Genomic DNA, 26,778 nt, shown 5'->3' with positions numbered 1-26,778 from the left:
TGGTCCCTACCTAGCTTCAAAAATGGAAGATGTTGCCCCGGCGGCAGTTAAGTCCTTGTTTTTATGTTAAGCAGATAGTTCCGTGCCCTCCTGCAATGTATTTTTAACAAATCAACAGCGAGGATACTAGCTCTGTGACGGACGTCTTAGATACCTGGCCCCCTACTTGCTTACTCATACTCAATACCCCTCCCCTGCAAATTATTTCAACTACTGCTATAACGAAGAAATGTTAAGTTTAAGGGACATTAGTACTTTTCTATAATTTAACAAAGTAATGTATAAGAACTTATACAGTATTTTTATGAAAATTATGTTTACCTCGTACTTAAAATATACAATAATCAATATTCCTTCTTTTAAACTTATCTCAAATACAAAATAAACAACTTCAATTTCTTTCAAATTTTATATATATATATATATATATATATATATATTTAAATGAAATAAAATAAAATCATGTTTAAAACTTATAATAGCTACTTAATTTATTTATATTCCAAACGCCTATCAATAGAATCAAATGTACCTTTAACGAAGAGATATTTAAAATGATTTTCGAGTAGAAAATTCACTTTTACGTGTCCATTAAATATATCGAACCCGTCCAATTAGTTTGACGAATTGAATATTTTTAATTTACTATTGTAAATTATAAATATAATAAAGTATAATTAGAAAATAAGCCTGTAGCAACTTTATTAATTACTCTTGATTTACATTTATTTGTGACCCTATGCACGACTCACCTCTGAGATTATATATGGAATTCAATCAGAGGTTGATGGATCACTCGATCACTTGCAGATCTATTTCATGAGGATTATCTATGTCGTTTGATGTACCGTATTACGTAATTCGTTTTTAGAGGCTCAGTATAAGTAAAACCAATTAGTTTAGAATGGAAATATGAAGGTACAATAAATTTTAATACTTAATATTTAAGAGGCCTCGAACATTGGAATTGTTTAGAACTTTTAAAATCGCTGACAAATGATCTGAATTAACATTGGGCCTTAGTATGCTTTTTAAAAATATTAAATAAACAAACTCATTTCATAAAGTAAAATAATTAGATTTATAATAAGAATAATGTTATCAGCTTTATTTATTTATTTTAATATAACATTTCCGTAAATAGTATAGAAGATATCTTATTGGGCAATATAAAGTTACCAGACATTACTTTATTCCTAGAAGACATTGAAAGCAACCGGAAATTTGAAGATAAGATATTAAATTTCTCGCGGAAAACATCAGGGACCTAAATTAATTTATGTATATATATATATATATATATATGTGTGTGTGTGTGTGTGTGTGCGTGTATGCGTGGGTGCGTGTGTGTGCGTGTATATTAGAATAAACCATAATATTTCAATTAGATTTTCTTTTGAACATTATGAGATACATTTTGTTAAATCGTTTTTGTATTAGTTACTATTTTGGTGCATATTGTTAATCATCCCATCCCTACAAAATTCATATTAATCTGTTTCCTTATTTTGACTTCGGAGTCGTCCACAATTCTGAAACAAAGTAATTTAAAGGTCAAAAACTATTTTTTTTGGTTTGATTAATATTCTTTATATTTTAACCTCTTTGTTATGTCAGATGTTATTTTGTTAGAAAAGAGAGAAATGTTCTTCGTTACGTGATTTTTGATGTTGTTTTTTTTGTATAATATTAAAAATATATATATTATAATAAGGTAAATATTTGTCTTCATATAAATTACGTGATATTATATTATTTGTACACAATGTTTACTAATTCAATTATATCGGCAAGTTACTTCAATAATTCAATGTACATAAAGAGTAAGTCTACTATGTACTGTCAATTTTCAATACTTAATATTAAAAATTCAACTCACGCGGCATCATCTTCGTTCCATACAACATATCTCCTAACAATTTTAAAACCGAGTTCGCTAGCTTCTTGATTACAAATATCAAAGCTCCGTCTGTCACTGCAATTGTTAGGAATGACGTTATTAGTTATAAATATATAAAGATTATCAAAAATAAGCAACAGTAAAAAAAATATTTAAGCAATACATAAATATTAAACACGTTAACCAAGATTTTTGTATCGAGTAACTTTAGTCTGTGACAAATCTGTTCTGGAATAAATGACGTTTTAAATAAAAAGTATTATACAATGAATTGCAGATTTGAACAATTTCAATAACGTAGTACAAAAGAGTTTAACAGGGAAATATTTGAACGTAAAAATTTGTAACAGATTACTGCGTTTCCTCTAGAAGACATTCTATAAACACTTTGTTTCGGGCTGTGCTCGTGTAAAGGTAAGGTCCTTCGCATTTGCTCTCCTTATTGACTCTGAACACAGAGCCCACTCCCAGAACTGTCTCCTCTTCATTGATCCAAGTCACAAGAGGACCTCCGTGGTCGTTCTAGATACAAAAAAAAAATCTTTATTTTTTTGTGGTCTCCCTCGATTACTTCAAATAATAAATAGGACACTACACGCTATCTTCGAATTTTCGAATACACAATTCTTTGGGTGAAAAGCTGTCATAAATAAAAAGTTGTAGACATAAAATTTTATTTCCTCTTAGAGTAATCTCATTTTTAAAGAAAGAAATTAAAGAATATTTATTACTTTACATTATTACCTGATAAGGTATATTATTACCTGACAAATTCCGCCTTGCCTTCTAGTCAAAGAGTCGTCTTCGTTAACGGACTATGAAAATATTTTTTTTATTAATTACACATTTACAAATAACACATTTTCTTAAGGTTGAGATAATTATTGTAGAATAGTTATCACGATGTGAACCTTTTAAATTAAATAATATATTTATAAATAATAATTTTTTTTATTCATATCATATGAATATGACGTAAAAGTTATTTCGGCAACAAAATTGTTTCGGATATATACACGTGAAATACGATGAGTTTTTCGGAAACTATTCAAAACATTAGTCGTAAGATTTTTAAATAAAACTAGTATTATTCGGATTTACTACGCGGATTTTATTATTTAAAAACTACATAATCCCGACGTTTCGGTTACTTTGCAGCAACCGTAATCACGGGCAGACGAGGTGTGAATGTCTGTCAGTTGGTCCTTGTTATTTATCATCTACCGCCATCGATTTCTTAATTTTCTGATGTACCGCTCTGGATGCCGGCAGAATGCGCTCACGGTGTCTTGAGGTCTTGCGGTGTGGTTACGGACATGGGATTTAATATTTTTAAGAACGGGGTCCCAGGTGTTTGATAGATTCCAGCCATCTTCTCTATTGAAATTGGGATGTTTTTTAATTTCAATAGCCTCGCTAATTAATCTCGGTATATACTTGTCCTCCCGAGCGAGGATTTGAGGTTTATCAAAACGAATGTAGTGGCCTGGTTTGTCCATTGTGTGTTCACACACTGCTGACTTCGACGCGCGCCTGTTTTTGATGTCTGAGATGTGTTCTTTAACCCTAGTACCGATGCTCCTCTTCGTCTGTCCAATGTATGACAAGCCACAGTCACAATCGAGTTTGTATACACCCGCTTGTTGTAAAGGAATGTTACTCTTGATTGGTCTCAAGAATTGGCTCACTTTCTTATGTGGTTTTTAAATAGTTTTAATGGAAACCTTCTTCAAGATGTTGCCTATTCTGTCAGTAACTCCCTTCACATATGGTAGTATCGCAGGTTGTCGTTCAACTGTGGGTGGCTTCAGGTGGTTCTTGCGATGCTGGCGAGGCACGGGCAGGTTGTTGCTGGTGAGAGCATGTTTTACATGCTGCAGCTCGGCCTCTAGGTGGTCAGCATCACAAAGATGTTGGGCTCTCTGTAACAAAGATTTGCCAACGGTAGCTAACTGGATAGGGTGGTGGTGTGAGTAACCATTGAGGTACCTGTCCGTATGTGTGGGTTTCCTATAAACAGTATGTCCCAAAGTATTGTCAGGATTCCTAACGACAAGTATATCAAGGAAAGCTAAAGAATTATTTGCCTCCAATTCTATAGTAAACTGAATCTTACTATTGATAGAATTAAGATGGTTCAGAAAAGCAGATGTTTTATTTTTATTTAATATTGTGAAGGTGTCATCTACATACCGTTTATATATTAAAGGTCTTATAGGAGGAGAGCAAAGGGCTCGCACCTCGAAGTCCTCCATGAATATGTCAGCGACAACGGGGGAAACCGGCGAACCCATTGCTACTCCATCTACTTGTATGTAGAATTCATCCGAGTGATTTGACACGTACCATCGTGTGCAAAACCTCCAAAATTGTATGGGTTACCTAAAATCCATAAACAGGATGTTCCATTACGCCCAATAGTAAGCCAGATTGACTCACCCACTTATAAACTGGCTAAATTTCTTTCAAAGATATTATCACCTCTCCGGGGCCACACAAAGTCATTTGTTAAGGACCTACCAGTTTGTCAAAGATTTAAAACACCTAAAATTGAGCGACAATGACAGTATGGTCAGTTTCGATGTACAGTCATTATTCACTAGTATACCTGTTCTTGACTGCATTGAGATTGTAAGAGGTAAGTTAAAGGATAACAATATGCCTATAGAATATGCAGAGTTATTAAAGCATTGCCTAACATCTGGCTACCTCATGTGGAAGGATGAATTCTACATACAAGTAGATGGAGTAGCAATGGGTTCGCCGGTTTCCCCCGTTGTCGCTGACATATTCATGGAGGACTTCGAGGTGCGAGCCCTTTGCTCTCCTCCTATAAGACCTTTAATATATAAACGGTATGTAGATGACACCTTCACAATATTAAATAAAAATAAAACATCTGCTTTTCTGAACCATCTTAATTCTATCAATAGTAAGATTCAGTTTACTATAGAATTGGAGGCAAATAATTCTTTAGCTTTCCTTGATATACTTGTCGTTAGGAATCCTGACAATACTTTGGGACATACTGTTTATAGGAAACCCACACATACGGACAGGTACCTCAATGGTTACTCACACCACCACCCTATCCAGTTAGCTACCGTTGGCAAATCTTTGTTACAGAGAGCCCAACATCTTTGTGATGCTGACCACCTAGAGGCCGAGCTGCAGCATGTAAAACATGCTCTCACCAGCAACAACCTGCCCGTGCCTCGCCAGCATCGCAAGAACCACCTGAAGCCACCCACAGTTGAACGACAACCTGCGATACTACCATATGTGAAGGGAGTTACTGACAGAATAGGCAACATCTTGAAGAAGGTTTCCATTAAAACTATTTAAAAACCACATAAGAAAGTGAGCCAATTCTTGAGACCAATCAAGAGTAACATTCCTTTACAACAAGCGGGTGTATACAAACTCGATTGTGACTGTGGCTTGTCATACATTGGACAGACGAAGAGGAGCATCGGTACTAGGGTTAAAGAACACATCTCAGACATCAAAAACAGGCGCGCGTCGAAGTCAGCAGTGTGTGAACACACAATGGACAAACCAGGCCACTACATTCGTTTTGATAAACCTCAAATCCTCGCTCGGGAGGACAAGTATATACCGAGATTAATTCGCGAGGCTATTGAAATTAAAAAACATCCCAATTTCAATAGAGAAGATGGCTGGAATCTATCAAACACCTGGGACCCCGTTCTTAAAAATATTAAATCCCATGTCCGTAACCACACCGCAAGACCTCAAGACACCGTGAGCGCATTCTGCCGGCATCCAGAGCGGTACATCAGAAAATTAAGAAATCGATGGCGGTAGATGATAAATAACAAGGACCAACTGACAGACATTCACACCTCGTCTGCCCGTGATCACGGTTGCTGCAAAGTAACCGAAACGTCGGGATTATGTAGTTTTTAAATAATAAAATCCGCGTAGTAAATCCGAATAATACTAGTTTTATTTAAATGTATACTCGCGAAAATCGTAAGATTTTTGTTGTTATAAGACCTGATTAAATGGTGATGAAGACAGTTACTTCATTTTATAAAATGAGGATTCTTTGATTGAAAGGTGGTTCATCGCTGACAAATTTTCTTGATGTCTGTTGTATTTCATTTTTGTTGTAATCTGTGTACTGATAATTCTACCAGGGCAGAGTATCGTAGTCTATCAATAGGACTCGAGCGTATATGTAGAATACAATATAAAATATAGACCTTATTACTTATAGAGCTGTCTTTGTTGTTTAGTATGAGAAAAATAAAAATCAAGAATACAGACGAATGTGAATTCAATATCTGTTCCATACTGAATACACTACAAAAGTTCAATTCTACGATCCTTTACAATGAACGTTTGAGTGAATTTAAAATGTTCTTAATTGGCTGCACGATATTCACAAGATATGAATATAAGCTACACTCTATATAGGTAATGACCTACATCTATTTCAAGACTGTTCTATTGCCTAGATATAGTTTTCTATGACAGTTTGCAAACAATTTCGTGGTTGAACATTAAAATTTTTATTACGTATAACCCACACTGATCTCGATTTCAATTCATTTTTATAGTTTAAAAAAGCGTTACTTTTCAAAACATCATTTTTTATCTGTAATACTTCTACTGTTATATTATCAGTAGGGTTTATAAACGGCTATTACCGTAGCTATGTGTGTAATTTTTCATTTTGCATTCTTATCAAACTTTATATTATTTATATGGATTTGTACCTAACATGCTCTTGTGTAAACCTATTTCGTCATATTTTTACGCAACTACAATAACATTATTTTAAATATGTCCACAAATAATTCAGGTTTAATAAATGTGATTATATATTCAATGTCAGAAGTACTTACATCTGTTCGTCTCTGAACCAACTTTCCGTTACTGTCGATGTTCCCAGAGGCATTCGTGCATATCATGTACTTCTCAATGTTTTCGGTTAAATTAGGTTTTAGATAAGCGGCCTTGCATTTACCTTGATCGGAAATCTGTGCCGACGTATACATAAGATCCGCGTAGTTATAATCATCTGTTGTATGTTTCTAAACGAAAATATTATGAGTTAAAGAAAATATTTTAAATTATTATTAAAATGAAAAATATCCGACCAGCCTCCAAAGGCTCTGGTGTCCAAATCCGAACGTCACGACAGCCCTGCCTTTATTTTCGTTAGCTATATTAAAGTTTATTGGAATCGAGTTAGGTCTAAATTGGCAATGTTTGTCATACAACGGATCGCTAAAATCGTATTGAATGTCCACTCTTACGACAGCTATATCATTATAAGACCATACATCAACTTTCTCGTAATCCAATTTATATTCTGGAAACATAAATAGTTTTGTAATTATTACGAGGAGATCGTGCAATTTTAAGCGTGCACTGGTTGATGTACCTTTGGGTATGCAAGTATAAACAATTTTTCGTTTGGTGTTTTTCGAGCAAACATTGTGATGGATCTTGTTTGGTGAAATGTAGGACATCGTCCCAGAGATAGCGTATAGATCAGTGACGTCTTCAACACAAGCTGCTGAGGTTAGTATATGAAATCGGGAGATAATAGCACCTCCACAAATCCAAGAATCATAGTGACGCTTCGCTTGTGTAAGATATACCTAAAAAATAATATATAAAAAAATATTGTAAGATTCTTAAAGTTCCTATTTTATTTATTGCAAGTTTTATTTAAATACGATGTAAAGGTTTAAATTTGTTTGGTCTGATGGATTAATGAAACAAATTTTGAATACAGTTTCAGTTTGGACGTACGTGTTGAATGTCGTGGGTTGAACGCCTTCGAAAAAAACATTGTTTAATTTATTCACATTATAATCACCAAATTTCACAAAAAACTATATCTATATATAATATTTTACTTCTCTATGTTTAACTTTTAATTTTGTTACTGTTTATGAAGTGTAGTCCAGTTTTTAAATCTTTTTCTGTTTTTTTTTTTACGTTAGAGCATAATAATTTAAAAAAATATTCATAACATATCGTGCGCCTAAATTAAGGGACGTATGAGCAATATCCTTGATTTTTAATAATAAATATTGAATAACTTTTTACTCAACGATCCACTAACTGTAACAAATCGTGAAAAAATTATTAATAAAGTATAATATTAATATTAGTTATATAATTTAAAAAATAATAAGAAATTGTAAATTAATAAATTCGGGTATTTTTATGTAATTTCTAGAAAGAAGAGCTTGGACAGTGGAATTGAGCGTTTACTATTCTTTTATTAATTAATTTTTAAATGATTACTTCCGCATAGTAATTTCCGCATTCAATAAAAAACTATACTCTATTTTAAAATGACTTATTTAAACGAGGTCTTACCTAACAGATTGTTAATAATTATTTTTCAAATTATATTGCTGAGGAAAATCGTAATTATATTTATTAAAAGCTGCTTTTAAACAAACATCATATATATATTTATTCGTTCCAACGAAAATATCTTTTTGGGAAGGAATCTACCTACTAACATCGTATTTGTGTGACATCATAATCGAAGTTCATTTTAATATAATTTTAAAAGCATGTATATACTAGCCCCGACCACTCGTGTTTACGACAGTTATAGACTCTGTTGGTAGGAGAACAATATCGAATTTTAAGTCATACGTCCAAACGTTATTCGTTTATCGGTTAAAACATATTTTTTCATTTTCACCATAAAATAATATGATATTTTATTATTATTAAAATTATTAAATGAGGCTAAAAAGTATGTTTTTGTATTTATGCCCCTCTATCTTAAACACAAATAGGAACAAGATATATATAACGTATATATAAAACTAGGCTTACCTTAACCAAGAACGCGTCATAGACCATTATTTTTTTTGGATTCAATAAGAACAGGAATGTTATAAGTTTCTGAAGATGTAAGCACTCACCATGTACCTTTTCGGAGTCGTTACTTTTTGTCCGAATCTAATTCTTCGCTGACCTTCACTAACTATAAGCAAATAAAGCGAAATTACATACTTAGCACTTTATATTGTATTGGTTTTTGAACGCACCTTATCAATGAACATTGTGATATTTTTGAAAGGAACTAAAAAAAATTTAAAACTGTTTGCAAAATTTTTACTGTATTTTGCTCTTATGTATGTGATTTAAGTGTGTTCTTTAATTACTAAACGAATAAAGAAAAATCTTAAACTACGGTTTGTGTTTAAATCTTTTTTTTTTACTTTCGTCTCCCAACATATGTTTCTTTATTATTTCATTGAAATCTAAGCAATTCCGATTTTATTTATAGAAAATTTCACGTTTACATTTAAATAATAAATTTTGTTTTTTCGAGCAAATTATTTGTAGATATTAAAAATATAATTATAAAATGAAATAACTTACAATACAAAAGAAATAAAACCAGAAAATAACTCAACCTGACAATCATCTTCGTAACGAATTCACAAAAAATAATCGTTTCTTTCATCAATTATGTTTTATCTCACGGTTTCGCTAAATAAACAATAAGGTTGTCTACAAACAAATATTATCATCAGATTTGATTATAGGTTAAAAACAAGTTATTTAAGTTTACCACCAGAAAAAATAAGATTAGCATTAAATATTAGCACTTAGTACGTCTTTCATATCTTTCGCATAAAGAAGTAATTTTTTTTTCAACTATTTTAATATTTTGAATTTGGAACATGTATTTTTTTTTAATATTTCGACTTTGCACCATCTCATATATATTTTCGTGCTCATTATTAAATTACAACATGGAATGGGGTATTATATAAAATTTAACATAGTCTGTATGGAACTTGAATTATTCCGGATCCCTCAAAAGTGGTATCAGCCGTATGTTTGTATACCGCACTATCAACAGATACAACTACACACAGTCTGTGGATGACCAGAAAAGATCTAGACGTCCGCGTGCTGTTAGAACTGCAAATGCTCTTGAAGCCAGAATTCGTGGAAACCCCATAGGCATGCAAAAAATGTTATTGCGAGAAATGAAGATTCCCGCTAGGACTCTATAAAACGAGACTTGAAACTCAGTGCGTGCCTTCACAATATACAGACATGCCTCAAAAAAATCTTTCTCAATTAGAGAGACCGGATCGATCAAAACGCCTGTTGTCGTGATACGTAGATGAAAGGCACAGAATCTATATCTATATCTATATATCTTCTTTGCGGATGAATAAACTGACTACATGATAAAGTGTACCATGACAGTTCTAAAAAAGTTGTTGATGTGGTCGGAAACTCACAACGTGCTCGTCATCCTGCGTCAATGATGGATTGATGGGGATCAAAGAGTCACAAAACTACGTTTTTGTGAAAAAGGAGTGAACGCTTCAGCCAAAGCGTATAAAGGCACAATCGTCGATCATGTTATGAAACCTCTCAGCCATAAAGTATTCAAAAATATATCATGGACTTTCCAGGGGACCTTGCACCTGGTCACGAGGCACAAATTACCCAAAAATGACTCGAAATCAGCTTTCCGGATTTCAAGATCTTAACCATTGAGACTTCATATCATTGGTCAGTTTTAGAAGACAATTCCTATTCTTAACAACTAGCTGACTGTCTTAAAAAACTTTAGAGCAAAAGGAGGCGAAATTTTCCTTGAAATCAATGCGTCTTAAAATTCGTGGCTAGACAGATTAAAAGTCTACATAAAAGTCAAAGATGGCCAATTCGAAAAGAATATATATATATTTTTTCTGACACTTAAAAAAATATATGAGTATAAAATTTAATAATATTACATTACTCCATCAAAAAAGGACATTTTAGTTTGTAACAGAACTTTATGGATGAACTAAGTACAACACGAATCATGTTGCGTATCAAAAATTTTAAGATAAAAATTTTAAGTAAAATATAAACAGGAAATCGTATATATCTATCTTTTTTGTGTTAAGCGAAACGAATGATTTGTTGATTGGCAATCCATGGAATGAAGTACTTCATAATTAAAGATCTCCGTTCTGTCAACAGCATGGTATGAATACGGTATATTCGTCACATTTGAAATAATACTAAATAAAGGTTACTTTACATGAAACATTAAACGCTTCTATTTATTGTGACGGGAATAAAATTATTATTGTTTGAAAATCAAACATCAACAAATCATAGGAACCTAGATTTCTATAATGAGATCTAAGATTTTCGCGGGTTTTATTCATTTAAATGAAACTAATATTTTTCGGATAAACTACGCGCAATTTAATTATTTAAAATCTACATAATCCCGACGTTTCGTTTACTTTTCAGCAACCGTGATCACGGTTTTTCTATTACATTACAATTCTATTACAGTCCGTGCAGTTTCCTTAGGAATATTTCTTAAGTCGCAAGTAGTGTGTAGTCAAGCGACACTCACGATAGATGGCGCTGACAGTCCGTTTCTGTGTAAATAATACGAAGAACACGCTGTTCATTTATCTCTAAAACAAAACCGAGTTGAAAGCGGACGTAATCGCGAACAAAAACTATCAAATTCTATAGAAGTAAAGATATTAAAATTGTTTTGATTTGAACATGACAAAGTTCCTAATACATTGATTATGATATCTAATTAAAACTTTGCCTGCTGAGGTGAATTTAACTTCACGTAATCTTTAATATTCCGCTGATATTAAAAAAAACCACTTTATAAAGTTAAGTTGTTTAACAATAATGGAAAAAATTAAACCAAACTATTTTTAATTAATTTGTGTATATACTTAATAATTATTGTAAAGTTTAAGAAACAACATTTTTGGTAGGTACAATTCCTACGAGGTCATAAATCGCAAAGGCAATATGTGAACTAAAAAATCGACAGATAAACTTATAACCACAAATTCAAATAGATTTTTTTAACAAATTTAAAATCAGAACTATTTTAAAGAAGGTGGAAAAAAAAACATTAATATGAACCGAATACAGTCTGGGCACACTTTGCGCAATTATAGCACACATTTTGCACACATATGTGTGTATAAATTCCCTTGGATGCTTTAAAGAACCACAAAATAATTGAAAACAATTTACCTAAACATCAAATCAGGTTATAATTCTGGTAAATAATTTCAGTAACTTAAAAGATATTATTACATTTTTATCATATATTTTTTTTTAAATTTTCCTCCAATCTTCCATCAAACCTATATATTTCATTGACCTTATTAAAATAAAACATACCTTATCTAATAATAAAACCGACATTTATTTTACACGATTAAAATATATAACAGTATCATTATATCACTTAGACGTTGTGGTCTCATAAAACATAGAAATATCATTCAAAAAGGAAAAGCCAACACAAATTAAACCTTTACAAAATATCTATACATACATACAACTATACTAATGTTATAAAAGTATGGAATCCTCTGTTACATCAACGCTGATTAATTATTTAAAATATATATAAACATCATTTCAACGTACTCTTAAAAAATAGACGCTATCTGAACGTAACTCCTTAACGTTAATATACATAGATTATAATATAGTTTGAAATGTTCTGCGGATAATTAAATTTTATTACAAAACATATCTATACATGAAAGAAGTTATATATATATATGTATATATATATACATATATATATATATACATATATATATATATACATATATATATATATACATATATATATAACTCTGCATACAATATATTGCATCTGATATAAACTTTATGTTCTAAATGTTTCATGAATGTATAATAGTAGCTGAGTCAATTTTTATTAGTTACGCCATTTACAAAAATATCAAATAATGTAGCGACATCTAGCGTATAGAGAGCTACCTATCAAAAACAAAACAAAAAAAAACTCGCTTATAACATCAGTCAAAAATGGAATTTTACATTTCAGTACTTAATAGTCACCTAGGGCGGGTTAGTTGTGGAATAACATACAAATATCACAAATTAATTATAGGTAATGTTATATTTTAGGGACATTTCTCGTTTTAGCATGGCAATACTGGATATATGTTTTTTTTTAATGTAATAATATTCAGTATATTGAAAACTGTGTATGGCAACACTGCCGTATTTTAAAGTTAAAAGACATTTTTCAATTAAAAGTAACTAAGAAATATATTTTTTATTGTTTTCTCAACTATACAGTAACATTTAACACACAAAATTCTCAACAATAACGTTATGTTAGAAATTGTGAGCGATCGATTAAAATATTTCAGAAAATAAACCTTAATACAACGGAATAAAGTCTATTATTTATTAAAATAGTTTAAAAATTTTCTATTTTATATATCTCACAATAAAATGACATCTGTTAAAATAAATTTTGAACAGCTAACTTTATTTCGTATGACACAAGGTATATTTTCCAATGACATTTTCACCGATTCGTCTGTCTCCCGCAGTTGGTCTGGTAGCACTCCTCACACACACGCACCGGCTTCAACTGACCAAACCTCGGTAATGGTATTGAATTCGAACTGCACGAAGCACAGAATACTTTACCTGATAGAAACACATGTCGTAATATTAATTACATTAGTAATAAAAAAAACAATTAAAATCACATACACACACATACAAACACACGCGCGCACGCACGCACGCACACACACGAACAAACACACAAACGTACACAGTCACGCAAACATAAATACACTTGTAGATACATATAAACACACAAATGAAATAAAACAAAGAGCAACATGTTATAAAATAAATGGACATCGCCGGGGCAACATCGTTGTATGGATAAAATATCATATAACGAGTGACGCCGCTGACTCCGCGGAACGAACACCAAGCCGTGTGAACCAGAAGATTCCTGATACCAAACAAGCTATGGAATGGCATTGCTATCCTAACATCGGGGCAATCATGTAGTCCTAGGTATAGGTTATAAGTTTGTAATTTTTTTATAATATACATATAAGTACATTTCGTAGTTTTCCTGGAACCTCCGATTGCCACCCTAGGTAATTCACTCATACACATAAGTTCACATACAAACACACAAGCAAATAGACTTCTACATAGGCATATACACATGCATTCTTACATCTACTAACACGCACACACACATCTATTATGAACATAGTAGCCACTACACAAATAGGCGCCTACTTAGCCCACGCACATGCGTGAACTCATTCGCATACACAAGCTCACCCTTGCACACATCGGCTTATCAATGTACACACACACACACACTGACTCACCACAGTTCCTACAGTGATGTCTACGCCTGAAGGCTGTGAAGTGTGAGGAGCATCTCATACAGGCCGGCGCCGCTATATCAGGGACCCACTCGGGCGCCCGCTCCACGACTGACGACGAAGACGTGTCATCCCTGATACATACAAAATTACATATCAGAAACTAATTCACATTAATTATTTATAACAGAATATCTTAATTGAAATTTCATATTCTATATGTTACTATCGCATTATATATTGTCCAGTATTTTAAACCAACATTTCCTACACAACAGAATAATTAATAAAAATTATAAAGTTCAGTGAGATATCATAAAATTTTATCACTTTAGTTCAACTTGACATAGATATTAAAAATTTAATTTATTATCTTCTCGGATAATTATAAATTTATATGTCTTGTAGTCACCGACTGTTTAAATGTATTAAAACATCCTTATATAAACCTAATTGCACCCTCATATATATGTAAAGGACATAACACATTTTTTCCAAGTCGATCAAAAAACAGTAGTCTACAAACCTATATGTCAGATCTCCAGTTGACACAGAGGCTTGCATGGTGTCCGCTGATTTACGTCTATCGCTAACGTTAGGCTCGTTCATGGTAGAGTTGACTGTGTTACGTCTTGCTACTCTAGATGGCTCTGATGTAGAGTCGGAGTTACTGTCCGCGTACACTTCCTCCGCTGAATAAACGCTGTCGAAAGAACTTCCTGTACGAAGTAATATAGGATTTAATAACATTACCTGTCGATGTTTGTAAGGCTGTATACATGTTTGTTGCTCATTCACGCAAAAAAATATTTAACGGATATCGATGAAACATTACAGTGTTGTAGCTCAGACATCAGAATAAGACATAGGCTATAACTTATCCCAGGACTCTTATAATTCTCACGGGATAACAGCATAACAGTCTATAGATGTCGCTGTCGATTAGTTAACATTACCTATAGTTTTAACTAAATTCCGAAATTGTTACGAACTAAGTCGAGGGTAAAAACTAGTGTTAGTCGTACCGTTTTGTATGACCTGATCCTCCCCGGCCTGGTACTCTATGCTCTCTGGCACATCCGCCGTCTGGTTCATGAGGAAAACAGCCTTCAGTATGTTACGTAGATCCGCTGCGAAGTTAGTCTGTAACTGATCAGCCACCCCGGCTATACACACGAACAGACGATGTATCAGATCCTCGGATGACCTGGAAATGATATTTAAAGATATATGTTAGCCGAATATCAACTGTGTGACGTCACGCCTATTATTTTAATTCCTTATGAATGTAAACGAAACGTATATTAGGGTTGATAAAACTACAAACTCTAAACTCTGGCCAGCCCTGGATTCACATATTCGCAGGTCTTTTCAGTAATACTATAAAAAAATTAATATAGTCCCTCACAAGTACCTAATATTTTCACAAGCATTACAATATTTGTATATATTAAATCCACATGCTCATATATTTTGTCAAAAATTGTTTTTTAGTGTCAATTGACTTCGTTGGAGTCGCATACAGTGGATGTGTGAGAGCAAGCTTCAGGAGTGAACACCAATGGTTAGAGGATTATGAGATACTTGCCACACCTTGAAACATACATTTAACTTAATTTGACAACATCTATGCATGTGTAAATCACCCACATCCGCTGTTGACGACTAATCTTTATCCATTGTCAAATGACACAAAAAAAAATTATTTGACCAAATATATAAGCATGTTGATTTAATACATTTTCAAGTTATAAAATGCTTGTCAAAATATTAAAAATTTGAGAGGCAGTTTGCTAATATTTTATTTGTGTACATTTATGTATATGTGTATATGTACATATGTATTTGTTTATGTGTGTGTGATGGTATACAAACTTGAATTTATCCCTGGCCCGTCTTCTTGCTGCTAGTTCCTGGGCTTGAAGCGCGAGGGCGATCTGCTCGTCGTCAGCGCACTCGGACGTACTGCAAGATGTACTGGTATGAAAGAGAGAGAAGATTAATAATTGAAATAAAACGAGACAGAGGGAAAAAGAAAGAGAAAGAAGATCAAAGTAAGTCAGTTAATATGACAATTCGATATTTTATTATATTGGATGACGATATTTCTTGCAAATGTAATATTTTCTCAAAGCTATAAATAACGGTTGAATAAGTCGTAACTACAATAATGACGTATAAGACTTCACAGTACAAAATCATTAATTCCTTTCGACATTCCACAAACAGATAAATGTTTGATATTTAACGCATCAATAAAATGTATATCGTGACTTACTTCTCGACAAAGTGATCCAGGTTCAACTTTAAGGGACTTTGGTTTTGGTTTGATCTGTTATCGAGTATAACGATGCCGGGCGACCACATCTTTTTCTTTTTCTTCTTGGTGCTCGATTTCCTTTTCCGCCTGGTGCTCGTGGAACAGTTCGGTTCGTTCGTTCCCTCTAACGTATTCTTCTTATCGGCTTCTCTGTGTCTTCTAAGGCCTGTTATAACATCCTCTATGGTCCTTATTTCGTCTTGCGGTTCATTTGGGGTCCAGTTCTGTACATTAACATTAGTAGCTTCGTTCAAGCCGTCGTCACTCAACCTATCAATAACGCTAGACGACGCCTCATTCTTCTGTGTGTCATCTTCAACGTAATTTATATTAACATCGTCTCTTACATCAGAGAAGGAACTTTCTAGAACGTTTTCTTTCTGTAACCGCTCGTCTATTGGACTCTTTAATACCCTGTTCTGTTGCATGAAATAGTTTGATTTGATATCTTTATTCTGGTCCGTGTCAGGCGATCTGTCTAGGCTTGTATTTTCAGTACTGACACCAGAATCGGCTGGTGACTCGTGATCGCTGTCGTAGCCGAGCATAAATTTGACCCTTTCATCTTTATCCATCGTCATTTTTGCTGAATGGAAGCTTGTATTGTCACCGTCATTTTCGTTTCCAATGAAATTCTGTCTGAATTCCTCGTTCGTCAACAACAGTGAACTAAGATTCACGTTTGCTATTGATATATTAGTATTTACAATATCAGCGTCAATATTATCGGTCAGTATTAATGGGAGATCAGAGTTCAGTATTGCGCCGTTAATATCAGTGCTTTCGTCCTGGTTGAACACAGCGGAGTTATTGTGTGAGAGTGAGGCTAGTACTACGGGCTCCTGACTTATAGCGTTTGGTATCAAATAACCATGACTAGTGGATGGCATACAACTCAACTGTTCGTTCCTTGGACCACTAAAGCCGTAATCCTCAGAATTCTCATTCGATATCAAGGATGGCACATCGTTAGTAGAGAACGAGTGTATTTGGTGATCGTGTATATCCACATCACTAACTATAGATGATAATCTATCCGCTATTTCAGTTACTTGCTCGTTTAGTGATGTGACTAAATCTTGGTCCGGGATTTGTCGTTCTGATGTCGATGCTGACACCGCATTTATAACCAATGGATCGAACATCATGAGACCATTCGTCGATAGATTTCTCAGCGACGATAAATCACTTTCCGCCCTACTAATCTTCCGCATTTTATCAAATTCCTTGCTCTCTGTCGACTGGAATGTATCAGTGCTAGTGCTGTCCTTATCCGTGAGTTTATTGTCGATATCGATGGATTCTCGTTCAGATTCATCGATATCCTCTGTGAGACGTTTTAGTCCTTCAATGATTGGAGTCATAACCTCAATGTTGTCGGGAAGGTAATCGGCGTCTGTTATCAAATGTTCGCTTGAACTGAAATTTCAGACAAAAAAAAATAAGTACGAAAATAATGCAAAGACTTTTTTTTATGAACTATCGAACAAAAAACACTGACATATAAATAAAATCCAACAAATTTGAAGCAAAAACTTAGTTTTTTATTATTTTTATTAATCATATAATTAGAAAAGGCTTAAAAACATATTGCCTTGATTAATGTTTATATAAAAATAATTATATTAGTTGACGTTTATTGTATACAGTTCCATGTATTACCTCTGGGTGTATAGATCCCGGCAGTGCACGTTATCCGCGTAGAATTTAGACACGAACTCACCAATATCAGGATAGCATGAATCAGCTGTTGAATCATCAGCTGGGAATATACATAAAACATATTTACTAACAAATATAAAGTCATGGAAATCAAAATTGAACTATAAAGGCTTAATTAGTTCGGACTATTATGTAAAGGTATGACAACGAAACGTGATATTAAATGTAAACAAATTTTGGATCCTGTATATTTAAGGAAATTTTAATATTTAGCATATTAATTTATAGCACTCTTAAGAAACAGACAATACTCAAAATACAAAAATATTAAGATTTTTCGGCTGTGCTTAGTTTAGAAAGTTTGTTTACAATATTTATCGTGTTTCATTGGACGTATCTCTGTATAGGAAGTAAATACTAACCGGGTATATCAAGCCCGGCGAGACTGGCCACGTCTTCGTTGGTACATAACAATCGCTCAAGCACAAGTAGCTCCCGCCGATCCAAAGTCCAAAGAAGAGAGCGAATTTTATGAAGCAGGGTGCGAAAGGGACGGAACATGTCGGACATTTCTTCTGCAAAGATATTCATATACATTACTTGTTTTATATGATATTTGTATAATGTTTCATATATAAACACATGAGTACATATAAGATATACGATACATAAAACAGAAGGGAACACAAGTGCTCAAATTTATTATAAACCCAGGATATAGTACCTTACCTGACACAAAACCAAATAAAAGATCATCAACGGCTGTACGTTTTGAAATAAACATGAATACAAACAGTGACTCGTATTATAAAAGTACATACGGGTACAAACATGTCTTTAACAAAAAACTACTGTAATAAGTTCATAAAAACAATCTTCACACACACACATAGAACACACACACACACACACACACCCACACACACACTCACCAGGTGGTCTATCTATACTGAGAGGTCCGCTAGAATATATCAAGAGACCGCTGACTATAGCGAGACGTGGAACGGCGAACATTAGCGCTGGATCATATGAATCCACCTGGAAATATAAGAATATATTGAAACGTATTATAATGTTTAACATATTATCATACTATTAATAAATCGGAGAATTAAGTTTGTTTATAAAAAAAAATGAAAATTAATTGTAAATATGCCAATTCTACTCTAATATAATACGAGCTAGACTAATAAAGCAAAACTCCTTTCTGTTTACAAAATTTTATATTCGTATTAGATAAGGCTATTTAGCCCAGACTCTAGACTAACTTGGAAAGTCTGGAACATATTACCTGTTCCTGTGTAAGCAGACTTTGTTTGAGAGCTCGTCCTAGACTCTCAGAGAACAGGACACATATCAACTGCTGGGCTTCAAATTCGTGTGGAGTCTTGACATTTACCATCGCGCTCACGTAACATAGCTCGAATTCAGCGAACAATCTGAAAACAGTATCCGGAGAAAAACTATAGAATGAAATTCAATAACACAATTACACCAAACAAGAATATTACCAAAAAGAGAATATAATCGTGATACAGTGCTGATAATAGAGTATAATTTTAAGAGATACATGTAAGGTATGAACGAAGTACGACTTGAATTAAATAGATTATATAATAAGTAGTGTCCATGATGGTTGAAGGAGGATTTTTTTTTTTACAACAACAAGACAAGGGTAGTTGATAAAAAAACAACGTTTCTGTTCATGATCCTCACAAGCTCATTACTGAAAGATCATTACTAAGTAATGAAAATCCCTAATAACTACTTAATTCGGCCTAATTTTATACGGATTTGCTTCGTATTGCTAAAATATATTTGTTGTATGAAGTTACAATAACAAAGCCTACATATATTATATTAAAATTATAAAATGCCTGTTTGTTAATTTTAAGGTTTTTGTCTCATTGTATAAATCATTCTTATAATGGAATGAGTATTATTATGTGTCTGTTTATTGAGTATAAAATAGTTATACGTATTGTTAATGAAAATATTTGATATTATATATAGAAAAAATAATTAAACTAAAAATATCAGAGTCTCAAAACATTAAAACACGAACAAAGTCAGATTGCAATATTAATGCTCATTACATATATATAATAACAATAATAACAATAATTTTGTTTATTTCAGACAATTTACAGTCCATTTGTTAGTTACAAAAAACGAATCCTTACAACTATGTTACAATAATAATAAAAAATCGTATATATGTATACAATAATATAATTTCGTATCTATATATAAACATAACTTCATTTATAAAAAAAATTATAACGTACTTGTATTGCTAACTTGAAATACTTCAAAAAAACATTTATTTAGTTCAACTACATATCGCAGCAGCAACGAATTCATTTGAATTAATTTAAATATATTAATCTCATTAACTATGACTAACAAATCACAGATACCATTTGGCAGATGTCTTTAAAAAATGCCTGGAATATGTCATAAGGTTTATAAGAGAAATAGGAAATATATATCTACATATTTATGACACAAGAAGAAGATAGTAGAGAATTAAATAACTATAGTATTAGGAAAATTTCAAGCTATTTTTGAATTAATAAATAAGATAATGGCGTATACTAACTCACCTGTCAAATATCCTCAAACTCTCGTGGAGCATGTCGTCATGATCTTGTAGGGCCAGACCACGTGGGCGGAGACACTGTTCTCTGAGCAAAGACCTCACGGTCTCCAGGCTTCTGGTCAAAGCCTTAGCTAACGGTCTCATAGCGGCTGATTCTTCCTCCCGATTCATTATAGACGACCCAGCTGCCAGGCACTAGATGTAATTTTAAGAGATTTTTACATTATGTTAAAATTAAATTAAATTTAACAGGCATTAAAGTTAAACATCGCTTACTTTTTTTTGCGAATTTTATGATTTTTTGTTATAGTATATAGAATACAAAAACAGACGACTGAATTAATCAAAACTAATTTTAATCTAGATTTTTTTACATAACTAATTGCATACACAACAACAATGTGTCTCATAATATACATATAAAACGCTAAATATATTATATATCTAAGTACCTCAGCCCCAAACCAAAGCTGCCCAGCCAGATTATCCTGCAGCACGTCCTCCGGGAATTTAACTCGGAAGCCGCGAGCGACTCTCTCATCTCCGAGAACCTGGTCCATTATCTGACTAGTAATGTTGAGAACTCTATCCTGAAATGTAACACGGGACATATATATATATACACTGCCGGCCAAAAGTTTGAGACCACTTGTAAAATTCTTCTACACCAACAAAATATTTCAAAAGTGCATATGATAAATAGCTAATTTGAATGAATGCATATTCTATTGTTGTTATACTACTAGTTATTGTCATACTTTTTGTATTTTTATAAGTTATGATGCTATAAAGGTATATTAATACAAAACATTAATGAGTGCCGCGCAGGGACCCGGTGGTAAAGTCATTGTAATATTTTTATGAGCTGCTCATTACTAATAATTTTGGTTTTGTTTCAAGTTAAAAGAAATTCAGGATTATTTTAGCTTTCTAAAACATATTTTTTACCCGAGTTTTTATAAAGTTAAATCTTGGTTAGTCTGAGCTCGTCATTGTTAAAGTAAAGACATTAAAATGGGTAAAGTGCGCGAAATTAGCAGTGAAACTCGTTGTGCCTTGTTGTTTTACACAACGAAGGCAAATCTGAACGTTGCGATGACCTCTCAACTTAAGTTGTCGAAGACTTGTGTTCATAACACAATAGAGCGATATACGGAGACTGGCAGTTATCGAGATCGTTTGCTATCGGGAAGGCCGAGTGCCACCACTTCTAGCGAGGATAAATTTATCGTCGTTACCAGCAAGCGGAATAGACGCCTAACAGCACCACAAATAAGTACCACCACAAGAAGTAAACAAATCCCGATCTAAACCTGTGTCACTGACTACAGTAAAAAGACGATTGAGAGATGCTAACCTATTTGGTCGCGTTGCCGTTCGAAAACCACTACTTAGGCCACAAAACAAAAAGAAACGGATGCAGTGGGCCCTTACCCATAGGAACTGGACTGAAGAAGACTTTAAAAAAGTTCTTTGGACAAATGAATCCAAGTTTGAAATATTTGGATCTAAAAGACGCATTTTTGTTCGACGTAGCGCCAAGGAAAAGATGATGCCAGACTGTGTGGTGCCAACCGTCAAACATGGTGGTGGTGGTTGCATTATGGTCTGGGGATGCTTCTCGGGCTATGGAACCAGAGATTTGCTTCCAATCGAAGGAATTATGAAAAAGGAGCAGTAGAAACGAATACTACAACAAAATGCCGTTCCGTCTGGTGTAAGATTAATTGGAAATAGTTTTTTTTCCAATATTTCCAAATAGTTTTTTTTTTGTTTTATTTCATTTTCATTCTTTGATTAGGGTGGTCACAAACTATTGGCCGGCAGAATATATATTCGCATGACACAATTTTCATAATAACTCTAACTCTACCCTGTGATAACTCCGATTACATTATATGTCATGATAGAGACATTGTTGATCACAACTGAGTATTAATTATTATATGCACGTGTTATCATTGAACCTTAAACTTTATCTGAAACTCATTTAACAGTAAGTAAATTAAATTTATAGCTTATCATATATATAATATGATTCTATATGAAGATGTCTCAGAAATAGATTTGGTACATATTGGATCTTGTATTTTAGGAATTTAAGTACGTGACTTTTACCAAGTACCTTGTATTAAAAATACGTGGAATATTTTTGCTTACGTTAAGTCATTTATCTCAGAAGTCGATAAAACCCAAAACGTTGAATGGAATTAACTATTAAGTAATATATTTCGAGCGGAAATATTCCATAAACTATCCATGCTGATGTGTCTTTGTTATAATTATGTACCTACTATATTATATTATTGTTTTTATTTACTAAATAATTCACAATAAATTAAAAATTATATAACACTCGTAACATGTAAACTGAAATGAAAATTTATGTGGTAGTTTACTCAAGATATTACAAAACATTTTCTTTTGGCAAAGGTCGTTAACATTTGTATCGCCATTTCTTTCTTAGAATATAACACAGCTGAAAATAGTATTAAAAATTATTTTTTTATTGATGTAATTCTTTGAGTGAAATTTATTTTATGGATAATTCGATTATTCTACGTCAGTTTCACAAATACAGATTAATAATCTAAGAGTTTACTTTGAGAGAAAAAACTTCACTTCAAATGAGATCGAAAAGCTCATAACTTTATCTATGGAAAACAGTTGCTTTCAAAACTATCTAAATTAGTTTATCTACTTACTATGAGTGTTTGTTTCCTGTCACGGTATATTCTGATATAAGTAATAACATAAATTACTGGCGACATTGGAAACTTTCCAAAATATCCGAAATTTATTAAACTATCCGCGACATATACGAGAAATAGTGTTCATACAATATTTGTGTGTGGAAATACAATATATTATTGAAATGTTATCGTAGTTGGACTTTCTGAAGGTTTTTTTTTTATCTGAAAATGTTTCGTCCTAGTTATATAATAAAAAAATATAAAGAATTATTATAACTTTAGTATATATACAAGATAATAACAATAAAATAAACATACATACATATTTATTTTAAAATGGCTGAAGACAAGAAAGCGGACAATATTACATACGCATATATTTAACTAGAAAAATTGTAAAATAATAATTTCATTAGAAATTATTTTAAACAAAGTGCAACAAATAAAAATATTAACATAATTTAATACAAGAACAGTTTAGTTGTAAAAACGTAACACGCGACCAATAAGGCGGAAACATTATGACGTCATACCATATTTATCACATCGATCAACATTTTCCATACACGTGAGTGGGAACCTCGTGAATTACTAGTGTTACAGATCGTAATGACATATTAGCAATTTATTAGATGCAATTTGCAATTATGAAAAAAATAGTAAGGTGTATTATATTACATATACAACACACGGACAATCAAAATTTTTTATAAATAAAATAATTAATTGCAATTTAAATCGAAACTTTAGTAAAAATAATCGTATTAAACAAACACCACACTGTCCTAACGAGTCCAACGACCTATAAAATGACCAAAATGAAAAAAAAAAAAGAATGTTAAGGGGTCATTCCCGTTACGAGAGTGCATTGTACGTTTGCTGACTGTATACAGAATAACAAAATGGTTTCAAAACACCTGCTATGTATATTTAAAGATAAATAATTAATACATTGAAACATAAAAATACATATAAAGTATAAAAAGACGATTTATGTTTAGGTATAACGATGATGTCTCTAATAAAACAAATGATCTTATATTAATCTCATATGTAATCTTGAATAAAACTTCTAAATTTGGTCCAAGAGAGAAATGTGTAAACTGTATTGAAACAATACATATAGTGACCAAAGGGCAGTGACGTCAATAGCGTGTAACATGATCCGCGAAAACTACACTGAACTCCAGGATATATAGCCTATGTCTTATTCTGATGTCTCAGCCACATTACTGTTCAACTTCATCAAAATACGATTAGTATTTTTTGCTTGAAGAAGCAACAAACATCCATTTAGGCTCACAAACTTACGCATTTATATGCAGCAAGCGTTTCAGTGTAAAAGCAATAAATCTTTCATCTAAAACTATTGCATTTATGATATTATTATTAATTTTAGAAATAGGAGCATTCTTGAGGCAAACACTTTCCATCTTATGCACGGTTGAAAGTTTCTCTACAGATAAAGGGAACAGTTCATAGATGAAACGCATACAGTAACTGTTATATCTAGATGGCAGTGGGTTACTTGTAAACAACTATAAATATTTGCAAGCCGTACAAGTTATGATATAATATATGTGTGAGTTTAATTTTGATAATTTGAAAAGATCGAGTAAATACTGAGAGGATTTGTGATGCTTAAGATTTAGAGTATTTACTCTTGAATGGTCATAACCACTACACACCAGCAACATTAATTTAAAATAACAAAATTCATATTTAAAACAGACATTAGGAGCATGCACATTTCGTGAACATCCTTGAGACTTAAATTTTGATATTAGATATTATTGCTGTATAAAGTCATTTAAAAATCAGTTACAATATTATATAACACGATTATAGATGATTTTATGTTTAATTAATGTCAATAAAAAAATTTATGTAAATCCAACGAAAGAAGATAAATTTTAAAAACAACATCAAACGATGATAATTATGTCTAATTAAATTTATAAAAGGTTTAGTCAGTTTTTGTATCGTGAATTAATTTAGGCCGAATATGAAAACATAGAATGCACTAAATAAAGATTAAACAATGCCAATAAACAGTCATCGACTGTCGCAATTCCAAATTCACGGTTCAGAGACTGCGAAGCCGCAATCAGCAATACGTGTCTAGCATTACACACTAGCATATCAATTAAATGTTAGTAAAGATATCAGTGCCGGCTGTAATGATATAAAAAAAAATCATAGCATCCATACTATCAAAAATAAAAGAACTATAAAATTTACCGTTTGAGCTTAATTTCAACGTCATTCAAATAAATTTTTCATAAAACTCGATCAAGTATTTTAAATATATTTCTGACAGCTTATCGCGATATAAACGATGTGAACATTTCAATATTCCTGTCGTCTTCTGTATATGCGTCACGTATTTGTTTGATATGAATAAAAAAAAATACTACATTGTATAAATAAAAAATACATACTGAATTCAATGGAATAAAATACCTGGAAAAATTATAATCTACAAAACTGTATACTAATAAAAAAATTATTGTTATAATTTAGCAATTAAACGATAAACCGTCATGTAAGCTTACGTGATGCTATAAACAATGAGATAACGACAGCAGAATAAGGTCTGCAACTTTCAAAAATAAAAAAACAAGAAAAATTATAATTAAAACAATAAATTTGTTTAGTAAATACGTTAATAAGCCAAGTGTGATGACGTGATTGGTCAATATATAAAAAAAACACTCTGTTTCTATAAGACTAATAATTTTTTTACAAAAAATAAAATAAAATTAATTTACAAAAAATAAAATATCATAAGCGTTTTTGTCCGAGTAATAATGCAAAGTTATATGTTTGGGAAATACCAAAGTAACGACAATGTTATTATTAATCGTTGTTCTATAACAACCAAAAAAAACACAAAACAAAACATTTGATATGTATCAAAATTAATAATGGACCAGTAGCGAGAGTCTGTTTCTCCAAAGTAAATACTGATGATGCATCTCCGGCCCCACCAAGGCCGGTGAGACGGCTCGTAAGAAGAGTTTCCCTGCGTCATCAAAAAAAAAAAACTGATGCATAGTATGCATATTATATTTTTGAGATTCAATGTTTAGCTAATGATTGAATTTAAATGATACAAAAAAAAATGAAAACGTCACACACAAATAGAATTCGAGCCCATAGCTCAGCCAGGACGGATTCCAGTTACTTTACCACCTAAACTACCGTGCCACGACTCGAGACGTTAACAATGGTCGCTTCATCTGATTAATTATTAAAACAAAGTCGACACGATTTTATATACCAATTACTTATCACTGAATTACTTAGAAACAGAGAGTCCTTAGTTTGTGAACGCAAACATATTAAAAAAAAGGTTCTCCATAAAGTATTATTTCCATGAAGTTAGCTGACGAGGA

At 32.4% G+C, this 26,778-nt stretch overlaps 2 protein-coding genes across 4 annotated transcripts in view; both read right to left on the bottom strand.

The window, feature by feature from the left end:
* Positions 1-1,376: 1,376 nt before the first annotated feature.
* LOC116774629 (uncharacterized) lies at positions 1,377-9,403 on the bottom strand. 3 transcript variants are annotated; one of them, XM_032667321.2, is made up of 9 exons: positions 9,328-9,403; positions 8,830-8,891; positions 7,317-7,536; positions 7,030-7,244; positions 6,775-6,963; positions 2,665-2,715; positions 2,256-2,422; positions 1,880-1,975; positions 1,377-1,532 (listed from the first exon to the last, which is right to left on the bottom strand). In XM_032667321.2, the coding sequence occupies exons 2-9, from the start codon at positions 8,830-8,832 to the stop codon at positions 1,466-1,468; spliced, it is 1,008 nt and encodes a 335-aa protein (XP_032523212.2). In that variant the 5' UTR covers positions 8,833-8,891; positions 9,328-9,403; the 3' UTR covers positions 1,377-1,465. The 3 variants fall into 3 exon arrangements, with proteins under 3 accessions (XP_032523212.2, XP_032523210.2, XP_032523211.2); XM_032667319.2 differs by having other exon boundaries at positions 9,293-9,401; XM_032667320.2 differs by having other exon boundaries at positions 2,259-2,422; positions 9,293-9,401.
* A 2,695-nt stretch (positions 9,404-12,098) lies between these two features.
* LOC116774628 (lateral signaling target protein 2 homolog) overlaps positions 12,099-26,778 on the bottom strand; it is a 31,752-nt gene continuing 17,072 nt past the window's right edge. Inside the window, exons 3-14 of the mRNA XM_032667317.2 lie at positions 21,140-21,277; positions 20,692-20,882; positions 19,377-19,524; positions 19,018-19,123; positions 18,508-18,660; positions 18,086-18,185; positions 16,382-17,842; positions 15,979-16,080; positions 15,129-15,310; positions 14,630-14,822; positions 14,107-14,237; positions 12,099-13,393 (exon numbers count right to left, since the gene is read on the bottom strand). Of these exons, the coding sequence (XP_032523208.2) occupies positions 13,269-13,393; positions 14,107-14,237; positions 14,630-14,822; positions 15,129-15,310; positions 15,979-16,080; positions 16,382-17,842; positions 18,086-18,185; positions 18,508-18,660; positions 19,018-19,123; positions 19,377-19,524; positions 20,692-20,882; positions 21,140-21,277 (3,030 nt within the window). The 3' untranslated portion in view covers positions 12,099-13,268. The remainder of the gene's footprint in view (positions 13,394-14,106; positions 14,238-14,629; positions 14,823-15,128; positions 15,311-15,978; positions 16,081-16,381; positions 17,843-18,085; positions 18,186-18,507; positions 18,661-19,017; positions 19,124-19,376; positions 19,525-20,691; positions 20,883-21,139; positions 21,278-26,778) is intronic.

The sequence above is a fragment of the Danaus plexippus genome, chromosome 23 (genome assembly GCF_018135715.1).
Source record: "Danaus plexippus chromosome 23, MEX_DaPlex, whole genome shotgun sequence".
NCBI classification, from domain to species: Eukaryota; Metazoa; Arthropoda; class Insecta; order Lepidoptera; family Nymphalidae; genus Danaus; species Danaus plexippus.
The sequence above is the reverse complement of the archived record's forward strand: the minus strand, read 5'-3'. Positions and strand labels throughout refer to the sequence as shown.